The following is a 15,912-nucleotide window of genomic DNA, read 5'->3' as shown; positions in this document are numbered from 1 at the left end:
CTTTTGACCTCCTGTGTCCCGTAGGAAGTCTTTTGACCTCCTGTGTCCCATAGGAAGTCTTTTGACCTCCTGTGTCCCATAGGAAGTATTTTGTCCCATAGGAAGTCTTTTGACCTCCTGTGTCCCGTAGGAAGTCTTTTGACCTCCTGTGTCCCGTAGGAAGTCTTTTGACCTCCTGTGTCCCATAGGAAGTCTTTTGACCTCCTGTGTCCCATAGGAAGTCTTTTGACCTCCTGTGTCCCATAGGAAGTATTTTGACCTCCTGTGTCCCATAGGAAGTCGGTGCACAACTTTTTTTTTTGCAGATAAAAATTGTGCAGCGGTAAAGGAATAAAACTGTCAACGTGACATGCAGGCCTGTCTGTCTTTAAAGCAACCCTAGGATCAGTGCCGTGGGAGACGTCCCCCGGCCGCATCACTGTCGTGGAGAGCATGACAATCCATTGCAGTGCAACTCTAAAAAAAAAAAAGAAAAAAAAAGGATTTTAGAGTCTAGCGACCCGTTTTCATACCGTTAAAAAAGACGTCTACAACGTCTTGGGCCTTCTACGGGTGTAATTATAAAGACGTCTGAAGACGTTTAGAGCAAATAAGTGTAAAAAAAGAAAAAATATATATATATTTGTTTTGCTTCCGTGTGTCCATTGGAAAAACATATTTTGAGATGGTATTGGCTGTGGACCCCCATCTCAAAATATGCATTTTGAGGGTCCTTGACATGAAAATCTTTGAGCAGCAAGCAGTGATATAGCAACTTTATGTTTTTTCAGATTACTTTGTAGAATCGGCCTCAGGTGTAGAATCGTCCTCGGGTCTTAATAGGATGAAGTGAATAATGGATATTGTGGGTTTGACATCCCTTAACCCATTTTGACCTGAGATCAGATTCTAAAAATGTCTTCTACATCCTGACAGTTTTCTGAAAAAGCTATGTTTCTATGTCAGTCGTTCGATTTTTCAAAAATAGCAGACCTACAAGCTCGTAGCGCGCCACTCGGTGGCACGCTATGAGCTTGTAGATCTGCTATTTTTCAATAGCTAAAGCATAACATAATGCTAACACCAAATGGTAAATGGTGCATTTATATAGCGCCTTTATCCAAGGCGCTTTACATAGATTGTGCATTACATTCACACACCGATTGCGGCGGAAGCCATGCAAGGTACCAACCAGCACATCGGGAGCAATTTGGGGTTCAGTGTCTTGCCCAAGGACACTTCGACATGTAGACAGGAGGAGCCGGGATTCAAACCGCCGACCCATGGATCATTGGACGACCTGCGTCCAATGATCTCCTGAGCCACAGTCGCCCCAAAAGGGGTTCCCGCCCAAAATGGTTTAATATCCAGAATGAGAGGAGTGCCTTTGAATGGCCCTCTTAGTCCCGCCGTCCGCTGTCCTTGTCAACAGCCATTACTTCCAATGAAGTGAGATGGACTCCCGTCCTGTCCCAGACTGCGCTCGGTAATTCAGTCTAACCTCATTGTCGGCGTGCGATGATGCATTATACTTCTCCCAAGTCCTGATTTGTAGCGTCGAGGAGTTGACTCTCCTCCGGTCGGAACTTGTTTGGCTCCTTCTTCCCTTTTCCATTTTTGAAATTGAGTTTGGCCCGCTCGCCCCTCCCCTCGCCTACTGTATATTATTTGTCTTTGTTTTTAAAGTTTAATACCCCTGAAGTATGGGTTTTATCTCCCCCACATGCCCTCGGGTCCCTCCCGGCCCTGGACTTTTAAGACCGTGAAGAATGAATGGCCAGCCTGTGGTTACTTACATAAAAGGTGTTGCTTTGACAATCTGCTTACAGAATGACTTTGAGAAACTGCACCCCCGCAGAAAATAAATAAATAGAAACGGTTGGGGGAGAAAATAAACCTGCATTTTCCTGAGTCAGAGGGAAAAGGGCTGGCGAAAGGATGAACATTAATATTATATCAACGTGGGGTGCTACTAAGATCTCCCTGTGTGTGCGTGTGCGCGCGCGTGTGTGTGCGCGTGCGCGCGCGCGTGTGTGTGGAGACATGAGAATGGAGAGAACAGGGGAACTGATAGAATAAGGACAAATATGACCTCATCAAAATCCATGGAACTATGCACGCGCACGCAGCCACACACTCTCTCTCCAAATTCCTTTTGTGCAGGTCTGCCACCGCACTGCTGACAACACTGCTCGAACCCTGATGCTCTTTTGATCACAGTGGGGCGCCGATGCTCCCTCTATCTCTCTTTCTCTCCATATCTCTTCTCCTTCCTCTCTACACCCCCTGTCCTCCTACCCACCCCCACCAGGCCAACCAGTGAAATCACAGCACGTTGCAGCCGGCTGCCTGCTACCTTAGCCAGTTTGTTTACGGATTAGCCAGTTACTTAATAGGCGGTTCCGTGCCTTTTGGCAACCCCCCCCCCCCCCCCCTTTTTCCCTACATAATGTCACCTTGGAGAGCGAGAGAGGGGGGAGAAAGAATGGTTTTCTGGATGGAGTGAATGATACCAGACAGTGAGCTTGTGGTTAGAGTGTCCGCCTTGAAACTGGGAGGTCGGGGTTCGATCCCCGGCCGGGTCATACCAAAGACTGTAAAAATGGGACCCAATGCCTCCCTGCTTGGTACTCAGCATCAAAGGGTTGGATTGGGGGGTCAAATCTACTAATCAAAATGATTCCCAAGCGCGGCACGGCTGCAGCTCACCGCTCCTTGGCTGCGGCTCAACCGCTCCAAGAGATGGGTCAAATGCGGAGAACAAATTTCACTGTGGTAACGTGTGTGACTTTGACTTTGTGAATGAATGATTCTTTTTTTTCTTTTTTTTCTCGATTGAATGAAAAGGCCTCTGACACAATGGTAGGTACGACACACGTGACACTAGAATCTTGCGTCCCTATTACGAGGGCAAAAATAGCCAATCTGGAAGCTCGCAACGCGAGATAGTCTATTTTCGGTGAAGATATTTGGTGTAGAGGGAAATACTAGTGGACCTAATACAGAGCCCTGGTGGACCCCAGTCAACTAATTCAGTAGAGCAGTGGTTCTCAAACCTTTTGGGCTCGGGGCTAAAGGTTCAGGGTAAATAGCTTTTTCCACCCACTGCACCCCTACATTATCCCATGTAGGCCTGATGTCGAAATAAAAAAAAAAGTTTTCTGAAAGAATATATATTCAAAGATTTGTCCCGCATTTTCAAGATTTTTCAAAAATAGCAGATCTACAAGCTCATAGCGCGCCACCGAGTGGCGCGCTATGAGCTTGTAGATCTGCTATTTTTCCCGCCTAGAATGGGTTAAAGCATGTCTAAGCTGTCATATTACAGTACATGCATATGCAAATGTTTCCCCTTAAGATACAGTATGTCAGGAAGAAAACAATATCTGTTACCGTTAAAAGGACGTATTGTAATTGACTTTATACTTGACGACTTGAACCCCCAGCATCCCTATTCTGTGGGGAACATTCACCAAAAAACCACAGATGTACAAGCTTGTAAATCGGTCGTTTTTGGTGAAGAGATTTGGTGTTGAGTAGGGATGCACCGAAAGGGAAATTCTTGTCCGAAACCGAATACAGGAAACAGTTGGCCGAAAACCGAATAGCCGAATATGATTCATTATATATCTTTTTTTTCCTACCATTGCTGTCATGGCCGTACCTTAAAGCTACCTCATTTATGGCAAAATAAATGGTTATGGCAACACTTAACTTAAATAATAATCACTATTATGGGTCCATAAAACATTTATTCAGCTCTTTTGAATGCATTAATTGCATACACATATTCGGTGATATATTTTCTGCCTATTCGGGCCGAAACCATTTTCTGCCGAATATTTTCTGCGGCCAAATATTCGGTGCATCACTAGTGTTGAGTACCAGGCAAGTACAGTGCAACTCATGTCTGTTTTACTAAGTATAGAGGGTCTAAGTGTTTAAACTGATTGATGAATTCCAAATATTTATCAAATTAGGGCACCCCTGGACTTGCATCCCACTGGGTAAAATCAAAGCGCCTGCCTATGGCTGAGCACAGTGCCGTCGACTGCACAATCACAACCTACCCCAGTTCGATTCCTGCCGGAGGAGACCTTTTGTTTCATGTCCTTCCCCCGCCTAAATAAAGCAAACGCATCTTTATTTAGAGTGTGTGTGTGTGTGTGTGTGTGTGTGTGTGTGTGTGTGTGTGTGTGTGTGTGTGTGCGTGCGTGCGTGTGCGTGTGTGTGTGTGCTAGTGTATCTAGGACTTTGATTGAGCTGAATTTTACCTGCCATGATGTCAAGGTGACCGCGGATCATCACCGGTCATGTTGACGCTTCCCCCTCCCCACACAGAGGGACCTGTCTATCTACAGCCCCCCTCCTTCCCCCCCAACAATCCCCCTCCCACCATGCACTGCTCCCCTGTCCCCTCTTTATTTCCGTCATGCTCTTCTCTTCTGGCTCTTTATTAACGCATTTACGCCTGACGTCGAAATTAAAAAAAAAAATCTTCTAAATCCTGACAGTTTTCTGAAATGCCTATGTTTCTATATCAGTGGTGCTTAATATTTCATGTCAAGGACCCCAAAAATTATATGTAATATGCCTCCGACCCTCATCTGAAAATATGTTGTTCCAGAGACCTCCCCAGAAGCAAAGATTTGAGTTAAAATGTTCACTCTGTAATAATATAAATTCAAAGATTTGATGCACATTTTCACGTTTTTTTTCAAAAATAGCAGACCTACAAGTTCATAGCGCGGCACTCGGTGCCGCGCTATGAGCTTGTAGATCTGCTATTTTTCAATAGCTAAAGTATAACTTAATGCTAACACCAAAAGGGGTTCCCGCCCAGAATGGGTTAAGTGAGTGATGGATGGAGTTGAGAGGAGAGCGGAGTCCTCCTTGCTGACTCATGCCTGTTCTCGGTGTCTCCTCGTCTCACACCTCTGCAGGGAATAAGACTTATGTAGGCCTCTCCTCTCTGCAGGGTTGGAAAGAGTGGAAGGCTCGGAAATGAGAGCTTCGGCTGAAATATTGGCCATTATTTGACTTTTCTCGGCAGTGGTTTGGTTTGACGTGGGTATTGGCAGTTATGCAGCCAGCCAACGTGTCCGGATTTTATTTTTTTGAATATGTTTTTGGGGCTAATTTGCCTTTTGGTACAGTGGAGATAGATGGAGTGACATCTATCACAAAAATGTTTTGTTTAAACATTTTCACTTACAAGATAAATGTTCTCGACTAGCTGTAAGTCTATCATATTGATTTGACGTGGTTCTTGTACAAGATACTCGGTCAAAACATGGGTGTTCGGTGGTCTCTACAAGGACTCTCTACGGTGGTCTCTACGAGGACTCTTGTCAGATGTCTGGTCCTCATGCCTGCTCAGCGCATCTCCTCGCAGCTCTGTGGGAATGAAAGAAAAGAGTATGTAGGGCTCTCCTCTCCGACTTTGTGGAAAACAACCATATCCTCCCCCGCATGAACTGAAGTAGTGAGTGCAGTTGATGAGCTCTGTGTACCAATTAAAATCATTTGAGAAGAAACATGTCGAGAGAGCGAGAGAGAGAGGTCTCTGGTACTATTTATGCCTCTGAAGTGTGTGTGTGTGTGTGTGTGTGTGTGTGTGTGTGTGTGTGTGTGTGTGTGTGTGTGTGTGTGTGTCTGTGAAGGGGAAAGGAGATAAGGGCAGAGTCATTTTTAGCGTAATAATGATACATGTCCCAGTGTGGCGCTTTCTCCTGAAGCATTACATTCTCATTAGTGGCGTTGCGCGGCAGGGCCGAGGGGCTTCAAACCAGCTCGAGAGATGTTTATCACGGCCATTGAAAAGCAACCGTTAGTTTACGTGGGAGTGAACACACCCCCAGCTGACCATCTCGGCTACATTTTTTTATTTTTTTTATAATATTTTTTTTATTTGGAAAAAGCAGTACAATAACAGCATTTCTATGTATACATAGGACGTCTCTGTAACATCCTTGCTTTCTTCAGGACTACATATGGCATCAAGTCAACACTTAACAGGGGCAAAGGGCAATATCACTTCAGAGTGTACATTTCAGAAAACTCTTAGGATTCAGAGCATTGATTTAGAACAGTGGTTGTCAAAAATGGCGGATGAAAACAATGTTTGCGTAATTTGGATATACCGGTATATTATATACACAAATCTTCTCCTCTTAGGGTGTCCTTGGCACAGCATCGTTTGAGAACTACTGGCGGAAGCTAGCCTGCATATAACTGTCAAAGTGAAATTCTGCACCAAAATAAGCATTTGTGACACAATTTACATATATATATATAAATTCAAAGATTTGTGCCGCATTTTCACGATTTTTCAAAAATAGCAGACCTACAACCTCATAGCGCGCCACTCGGTGGCGCGCTATGAGGTTGTAGATCTGCTATTTTTCAATAGCTAAAGTATAACATAATGCTTAGTTAAAACACCACAACGGGTTCCCGCCCAGAATGGGATAATGTAAAAAATTACATGACACGGATGCCTTCTCAGTTTCAACAGGTTAATTGGTTCGATTGAGAAACGTACATAATTCCGCCCCCCAAAGATGCCTCTTGATTTGTGCTATGAATGAATATGATTGATCAGAGCCACTGCAGATGTTATTCTGGACACGGCCAGAGGGTGGCAGTAGATCCCCACCATCCCACCCATCTTTTCCAATCTCAGATTAGACCCATGACTCATGCTGCTTGCTCTGCCTATTTGCTCTGCTCGTCCGTCCCCCATGACATCTACTTCGCAAAGTCTTCCCTGCTCTTTCTTTCTCTGTTCTTTACCACCATCTTCCTTTCCGGAAGGCGTCTGCATGTCTTTCTACCGTTGGTTCACTTCTCTGATGCTCCCCTGCTTGCTTTGCACTTCTACTCTTTACCCCTCCACCCCCTCTCTGAGACTTCCTCTCTGGCTCATTCTCATCATCATCATTGCACATTCTGTCCTTTCTGGCACGCACGCACGCACGCACGCACGCACGCACGCACGCACGCACGCGCGCACACACACACACACACACACAGCAATATTTACGTCCTTTCCCCCCTCTCTCGCTCAGTATGTTGTCCGTCCATCCATCTCTCTGTCTCTCTCTGTCTCTGTCTCTCTCTCTCAATTTTCAATTCAATTTCAATTCAATTAGCTTTATTGGCATGAATGTAATAACTACAGTATTGCCAAAGCATACAATGCAGCAAGCAAAAAATAAAATAAAAATATAACGGACAATAAAAACAATCTCTCTCTCTCTCTCTCTCTCTCACACTGTCACCGTCTCTTGTTCCCCCAGTTCATAATTAGCCGCTAAATGTTCGGCCATAGCCCCCCCCCCCCCCCCCCCCCCCCCCACACACACACACACAGCAATATTTACTTCCTTTCCCCTCTCTCGTTCAGTATGTTCATCCATCTCTCTCTCTCTCTTTCTCTCTTTCTCTGCCACTTTATTTATTTGGGTGGACGAAGAAGAAATGACCTTGTTAGAATCGGTGCTGTGTGTGTGTGTGTGTGTGTGTGCGCTTGTTCTCTGTCGCACATTCTCATTTACTTTTCTGTCCCCTCTCTCAATCTCTCTCTCTCTGTCCCCCCCCCTATCCATCCATCTCTGGGACTGTCTCTCCATCCGTCTCTCCCACTCAGTCCAGTGATTAGTGTATGATGTATTCTGCCTGCTGATGTGTGCACTCTGTTTAGTATGTGGGCTGTGGCTTGGTCTAATTTCTGCTATCTGGTGGCAGATGCAGTCGACGGTCTGATTTGTTTTCATGGAATAATGAAGAATGCAGTCGCCCAGATTCACTGTGTGACTGTGTGTGTGTGTGTGTGTGTGTGTGTGTGTATATATATATACATATATATATATATATATATATATATATATATATATACACACAGCATGCATCTGTGTGTATATCGTCTCCATTTTTAAACTGTTTACGTGTTTATTTTTCTATATTTACGGCCTACTTGATAATACTACAGCCGTCACATAAAAGCATCATATGCCACATTTTGAGCTTGTAGATCTGCTACATTTACATTTTATTTACAAGTAACAGTTTTGGACATTGAGGTTTCCACCCGACTTAGACAATATATTCTGTATATATGCGTTTTGCGGTAAATGTAGGAATACAAGAAGCGTCTTCATTTCCCCTGTAAATCCCAATGTTGGAAACATCAGTTTCCTGGGAAATGTGTATTATAATAATAATAATAATAATATCATCATCACCTTTATTTATACTCTGAAATACAGTTGAGGGCAAGCCCTCATTTTCAATGTAGCCGAGGTTACAATTCACAAATACAGTAAAAACAATACATCAACACATTATAAATCAGGATACATTAAATGCAGAACAACCAGTAAAATAAATCGATTGACGCAGGAGCAGTCACGCTGAAAAATGTTCTGGAGCATTCCTTTGAACTGACCGAAGGATGGCAGGGAGCTCAGTTTTATTAAGGAGTTTTGAAGTTCATTCCACGAGGTTGGGCCATTGACAGAAAAAAGCTGTCTTGCCCAACTCTGTCTGAGCCTGAGGAAACTTGAGCCTTAAAAAACCACTAGATTCTGAGTCTGATACGTGCTATTGTTCAATTCCAACATGGTTATAAATATAAATGCACCACGTCTCTGTGTACACAGACTTCGTCGGATCGCCGGTTGTCCAGAATAAAGCTTCTGCCCGGGCTCTGGACATCTCCATATATTGGAGCTGGCCTGTTCTGACGTCACAATGGTGTTCTGACATCTGCATAGACTCCATATTTGGGCATGCCTGACAAATAACTCCATATATGGGCATAAAAGGGACACGGATGTGCCCAACGGGCACTGCTCTAGTAATAATAAAAATAAAACTAATTAATAATAAATTGTAAAGCTAATTGACACACTGACACCAACCAGAGAGCAATCCTTGAGATCGCAGCGCTCATTTTCTTTCAATCAACAACCGAATGTAGAATGGGTTCACATCACTCCACAACAAGGCTGACCTTCCAATTGCAAGGCCTTGGGGGGGCTTGTGACTCTGCCAAGCAGTTGATGGCTCTGCTTAATCTGCCTCACGGGTTAACACTACAATCTGGGACTTATTTGAATGAATAAAGCATTATTTTTAACCAGTCTATACTGTAGAGAGGCTCCTCTGCGTCATCAGTGCCCATACCCGAGGTGGGGTTGGCCAAAGGGCCTTTCTGTGTGGAGTTTGCATGTTCTCCCCGTGTCCCCTAGGGTAGGTGCTCTCACAAAAAACATGCAGTAATCCTGGTCTCTAAAACTACCTCCCCCTGGCCAGCCAGGGCGCCTGATGGAGGGGAAAGGAACTGGTCGGAATATCGTGTTCCTTCCGCGCGCTACGTCCGGCCGGGGAAACTACCCCCTGTCAGGTGAAAAGAAGCAGCTTGGACTCCTCATGAATAGAAGGAAGCATGATGTCAGTCCGCTGCCCCCCCCAGGTTGGCAGATGAAGTGTAGCGCCCAGGATTACATTAGATAATTGACACTGGGTGAAAAAATCGGTTGCAAAATCGTGGGATAAAAAATATTAAAGGTATATTCAGTGATTTCGCGTCATTCAAATATCACTTATTTTTTTTATTTTTTTGGATAATCCTCCCTACTATAGAGTGTGCTGACCATATAAGGAGTTCCTCCCTGTCCCCAGTGAGTCCCTGGGGTCAAAAAACCCTAGTTTCAGTTTTGGTGGCGGGTGGCAAAGCCTTCATCCAATCAGGATGAGAGGGGCAATCCTCCAATCATGATCGAGTGGGGGCGGGCCTTGGTGCACATGCGGTTGGCCTGTTGCACTTCCCCCCACTGTAGAGCGTGCATGTGCACATTTTGTTACCGGGGCGGACTGGGTGGTTTTCCAAATCACCCAAATCACTGAATGCTCCTTTAAGAAATAAAAGGAATAAGGTTAGGTTTTGACATCGCTCCGCTGTGGTTATGTCTAGGAATCAGGTTAGTTTTCGGAGTAGTTTTACTGAGGTCACTTTTTAGTTTTAAGAATAACTGGTGGCGACCGTTCCAACGTTGCCGGATTTGCCCCGGGCGAGTGTTCTTGTATTCCTGTGGAGTTATATTAATAAAACATAACTAGTAGGGCCTACATCTGTTCTTTGTGGTTGGCGGTGGTCTCTCTGTACTCTTCCACTGGCTGCGTTTTACATGGACAGATTGTATTATTGAATGACTGCTCGTTCAGAATAAAAATGTTCATGTAAACGTTTTAAATTTGAATGGAATATTCCATTCCGGTCTGGCCCGAATACATTTTCATTCTGGTTTGGTGTATAACATTTGAACCAGGATATTTACTGTGTAAACACTTTATTCTGTACACTCCTGAGAGTTTGGAATACATGCATTATCCCATTTTGGGCGGGAACCCCTTTTGGTGTTAGCATTATGTTATGGTTTAGCTATTGAAAAATAGCAGATCTACAAGCTCATAGCGCGCCACCGAGTGGCACGCTACGAGCTTGTAGGTCTGCTATTTTTGAAAAATCGAAGAACGACTGACAGAAACATAGCTTTTTCAGAAAACTGTCAGGATGTAGAAGACATTTTTAGAATCTGATCTCAGGTCAAAATGAGTTAAATTTGAATGGAATATTCCAATCCGGTCTGGCCCGAATACATTTATCATTCTGGTTTGGTACATAACATTTGAACCAGGATATTTACCGTATAAAAACTTTATTCCGTACACTCCTGAGAGTTTGGAATACATGCATTATTATTTTACACATGTCTCAGTCTGCTCTTAGTAGTAGTAACGCATTCTAAATGAATGCGTTGATGTAAACGAATGAGGAACAAGGAATACTTTTCTTCAGCTTCCATGTAAACAGTTGGGTATGGTTTGGAATGAATTCATTCTGAATTAATGAATATTGTACATGTAAACGCAGCCATCTAGAACCTGGTGCCGGGTAGGACACGTAGTGGTTGACTATGTCGATAAAGTTATTTTGTAGCAGATGGCGCACCGGATTGGACCAACCATGTGTGCCGCCAACGTTATTGTAGTTCAAACATAAAACTTACCGATTTTAGCACAACCCATTTTTACCTGAGATCAAATTCTAAAAATGTCTTCTACATCCTGACTGTTTTCTGAAAAAGCTATGTTTCTATGTCAGTCGTTCTTCGATTTTTCAAAAATTGCAGACCTACAAGTTCGTAGCGCGCCACTCGGTGGCGCGCTACGAACTTGTAGATCTGCTATTTTTCAATAACTAAAGCATAACATAATGCTAACACCAAAAGGGGTTCCCGACCAAAATGGGTTAAATGAACGCTGAGTATTTAACTGTTTACTCTCGAGCCGTGTGTGTGTGTGTGTGTGTGTGTGTGTGTGTGTGTGTGTGTGTGTGTGTGTGTGTGTGTGTGTGTGTGTGTGTGTGTGTGTGTGTGTGTGTGTGTGTGTGTGTGTGTGTGTGTGTGTGTGTGTGTGTGTGTGTGTGTGTGTGTGTGTGTGTGTGTGTGTGTGTGTGTGTGTGTGTGTGTGTGTGTGTGTGTGTGTGTGTGTGTGTGTGAGATGCCTCAGTCTCTTGCAGGCGGCCTACTTAAGAGCTCAGTGTTTGGACACCCCCTCCATCTTAGTCACTTTATAGCCCCAATCTGTCACCACGCACGCACAGGTATATACTGTTCACAGTGTTCAGATCAAAAAGAGATGAACACACAGGCAGACTAAATGCACGCACACATGCAAATATTTCTGTACCGCTCAACAGAGTCGAGCACACGGGCAGACTAAAAACTCACTCACTGGCACACAGAGGTTGTCTTTACAGTATATCCTCGTAGGGACGTCAAAAGCCTTCATTGACACTCGGCACTCCAAAACAAATTCCACAAAAACCGAACAAGTCCTCTGGATGTAAATTGTCTTGAACTCTGATGGATCCCACACTTTCTTACATAATCTGTCTGAGATTTGGCGACAGACACAGAGGACAGTGTTTACCACCTCCATTATTTAGTTGCCACCTGGTCGTGTTTGTTGTCCTTCAGAGAGCGATTTACTTTTGTTTTTAAGTGGTGCCACCACTTCCTTAAGTGACTGTGGGTGTGTGGGTGGGTGGCTGGCTGGGTGCGTCTGAGCACGAAAACAGCATGGTTGTTTTTCACCACCTGTGCGCAACCTAACACACACACACACAAACACACGCACATATTAACTGTATATATGGTGATTTCGGGTGTGCCAGTACAGTGACATTACAGTACAGTAGATGGTACAGTTTCGGACGCGGGGTGGCTCGCCGGAATCGGGCCGGCACCCTGGGTGTGTTCCTGTGGATCTGGAACACTGATCTCAGGGCAATATGGGTTAATTTATTGCCACGTTGGTCGTAGTCCTCGCCACATGATCCCATTAGCAGATCTACAAGCACGTCTCTGAGTGCTGCATCTCGGTTACGATGTTAACGCGTCTAAAGAGAGATCAGACTAATAGTGTGGTGTAGTAATGGAAGATTTTTCTTCAAGGTTTCTGGGGGGGGAAAGGGAAGGCTGTGGTGTTTTCAGAATAAAATCTCCCTCATCTGCTTGGCATTCTTCCGCCTTATATTCTGAAAGATTTCCCGGCACCAGAAGTGTTAGCATGCTTGATAATGGTCCTGGTCTGAAGTCGCCTTTGATTGATTGATTGAAATATGTATTAACAGTTTGCAGAATTACAGTACATTTCAAGCACAAACTCAATACAAAGGCTGTTAACTGTGAGTGGACGACCCAATTAAGCATAACACTTATTTACAAGAGGGTCCACCATGTTCAATTCATCAACATTTAGAGACGTACAAATAGACACTTCTATATAGACAAAGAACAGAACAGGAATTCATCATAATGGAGGTAAAAAGAGAAAAGAAACATATACAGTGAGGGGAAAAAAAGGGGGGGGCGGTGTTGGGGGATTCAGATTTTACGGGGCCAGTTAAGAATTGCAGCCATCCGTAGGTGCCCTTTGAGAGCGGTTTTGAAGGAGTCATGGGATTCGCATGTCTCAATGACTGTTGGTAGGTGTGAAAACACCTTAAGTGTAAGACCTCATTTTTGTGCTTTTAAAATACTTACATTTATAGGTTTTATAGGCTTTACGATATATGCACAGCCTGGGATGCACAATATCATCAATCATATCGCTACATTTCACCTATAATGTGTCAAAGACGGGACACCATGGCTAAAGTGGTTAAACCAATCATGAAAAAATATCTATTTTGAGCTTGGCTGCAGCTTCCAAACGTTCAACCATCAACTCGGCTCCCTCCTACGTACATTTAGTGGATAATGTATTTTTTTATTATATTTTTTTGTGAACGTGGCGCCGATCGTCAGTCTCAGGGGCCGAGGGCCGTGTGATTACTGTACCCAGTCTATCTTTAGTCTGCTGCTGTAGAACAGTCATAAAGCTACCCCTTTTCTCTCTCTCTCCCTCTTTCTCTGCCACCACTCTCTCTCTCTCCCTACTTCTCTTTATCTCTCTTTTCCTCATATCTATCCCCTCTTTCTCTTTCTCTCTCTCACCCTCACGCTCCTCTCGCTCAACACCAATCCCCCAGACACCAAGCGTCCTCTCTCTGTCCTCCAAACCCAGCTGGCTGCTGGGGCTGCCTTCGTTTGTTCGCTCCCGTGCGTGCGTGCGTGCACGCACACACACACACACACACACACACACACACACACACACACACACACACACACACACACACACACACTTGTGATCGCACATGGGTCTTTGATGTCATTTTTTTCCCTTTCGACTAGATCTCCCTCTGTCCATTATCTTCTCTCCCCACGTCCTCACTGTCACATGCGAGATTCAGGCCTGTTGGCTTCCTTGTCCATGACGAGGAATCCTTCTCCTTCTCTGACCTAGCTCCTATATCCCCACTGGAAACGGAAATAGAAGTCCGTCCGCCATTTTGCCACTCGTGTCAAGTCTCTTATGCCTGCTCCAAGGAGATGGTGATTAGGATTCGGAGGCATCACTGAGGAGGTACAAGATGGGGGAATAAAAGTGCCTGTAACCACAAAGACTTTCCAAGTTGAACAGCATACGATTGTGTGATTACCCCACCCCTCCAGCTGGCAATGTAATGGACCCTAGGCAGGGGGGAGTGTCATCTGTGTTGTCGTCAGAAATGGACGTTGCTTTACATGGCCCTTCGGAGTAATTTACGCCCCACTTCCTCTAAACAGCGTTTCTCGTTTCATACCTCGTTTCCTCCCATGTGTCCTCAGTGTGAGGGACTAGGACGCAAGGAAAGGATGAGCGTACCAGTTACGTACCAGTTTACACTTCCTGTTTGTGTGTTTCTTGTGCTTCCCCCCCCCCCCACAATATCCTTTCTGTCACTCAGCGTCGTAGTGGTGGGAATTATCGTTTGTTTCCGTGATTTTAGGGATTCCAGTCATTTGGTTCTCGTTCACTAATATAAAAATCACACCTGTGTGAACTGAGTGGTGCAAGGTCTTATATAGTCTGATCAGCTATGTCGGTGACGTCACACACTAACCATAGTAACCATGCTCACCTTTGCACGGACACGTAGGTATACAGGTACACAAACCTACAGACAAAGCTGGTTGTTGGAGTGGTTTGCACCACTCAAAAAGATGAGGTCACTGTCCAACCTTCTAGTGTAGTTCAGTCCAATGACGAAAGAGAAACATGTCTGTTTAGCCAGTCAAAACGTTGCATTTTCTCACAGACTCGTTTTCCAGGCACGTTACCTCAGGGCTTCACCACACGGAGGACAATGAAGGACTCAACGTTTTGAGGAAGTCACCGAGATCGTTTAACGGAATTCCTTCCTAAACGTAACTAAATGCTCGCGAAACGCCACAACACTTAACTGAACTCTCGCTCTCTCTTCTTTGTCTCCCCCTGCAGGTGATGCAGGTGCTCAACGCTGACGCCATGGTGGTGAAGCTGAACTCCGGAGAGTACAAGACCATCCATCTGTCCAGTATCCGGCCCCCCAGGATCGAGGGAGAGGTACAGACAGACGCTGTTTGTGTTGAAATGTACCCGTGCCATGGGATGGTTTAATTATTAGTTTTTTCTTTTCTACTTTTATTACTATACTTGTGAGGGCCAAATGCCACCAAGTATAGTAGAATATGAGAAATAGGCATTGTGTGGACCATTTTTCCTGGTTCTTGCAAGAGAAATGGTTCTTTTAATGGTTAGGTCTTAGTTTTTATCTATTATACAATTGAAAAGGTGTGCCCAAAACGCTGTTCCCAACCCAGGAACAAAAGCCACCAGCTACTACGTCACTCCAAGAGTGTCTGACACACTGCAACACACACTGCAATAACCCACTAAACACACTAACACGTCACAGACTTACCCTCCGCGTCGATCCACGGCTATCTCCTCATGTCGCGCAGCACGGCCACACTGAACACCATCCGCGTAAAAATTGTCATCGCACTGCCACTACAGCCGGCTCCCGTCCAGACTCACAAACAACATCAATATCAATAATAAACACAAACACGCCACAAGCACCGACACCCCCCGCCTAATTTGTTGCCACGTCTATGACAACAAGCACAGAAACAATGCCATTCAACACGCTACTTACACACACTACCACTCGCTTACAATACGCGGACCTGGCAACACTACATCCCCTCTCCCATTTGCTCAAAGCCAACCACGTGACCCACGAGAGCTTTTATGTTTCTGCAACACCGGAAGTTACACGCTACACACACACACATTAGAAGAACAACACGAACACAACACTACACACACACACACACACACGGGCCACTGTTGCCAGGTCTATCAAAACAGGCCCAGAAACAAGCAAACAGACCCAGAAACAAAGCCTTTCACCACGCTACTTACACACACTACAACTCGCTTACAATTCAC

The 15,912-nt window shown here is 44.8% G+C and overlaps 1 protein-coding gene across 1 annotated transcript in view; it reads left to right on the top strand.

Moving 5' to 3' along the window:
* The window catches only part of snd1 (staphylococcal nuclease and tudor domain containing 1), a 361,345-nt gene that overhangs the window by 26,383 nt on the left and 319,050 nt on the right, over positions 1-15,912 (top strand). Inside the window, exon 10 of the mRNA XM_079493746.1 lies at positions 14,917-15,021. Coding sequence (XP_079349872.1) covers positions 14,917-15,021 — 105 coding nt within the window. The remainder of the gene's footprint in view (positions 1-14,916; positions 15,022-15,912) is intronic.

This window comes from Electrona antarctica (assembly GCF_951216825.1).
Source record: "Electrona antarctica genome assembly, chromosome: 23".
Classification (NCBI taxonomy): domain Eukaryota; kingdom Metazoa; phylum Chordata; class Actinopteri; order Myctophiformes; family Myctophidae; genus Electrona; species Electrona antarctica.
This window is presented reverse-complemented; position numbering and strand designations above follow the sequence as displayed.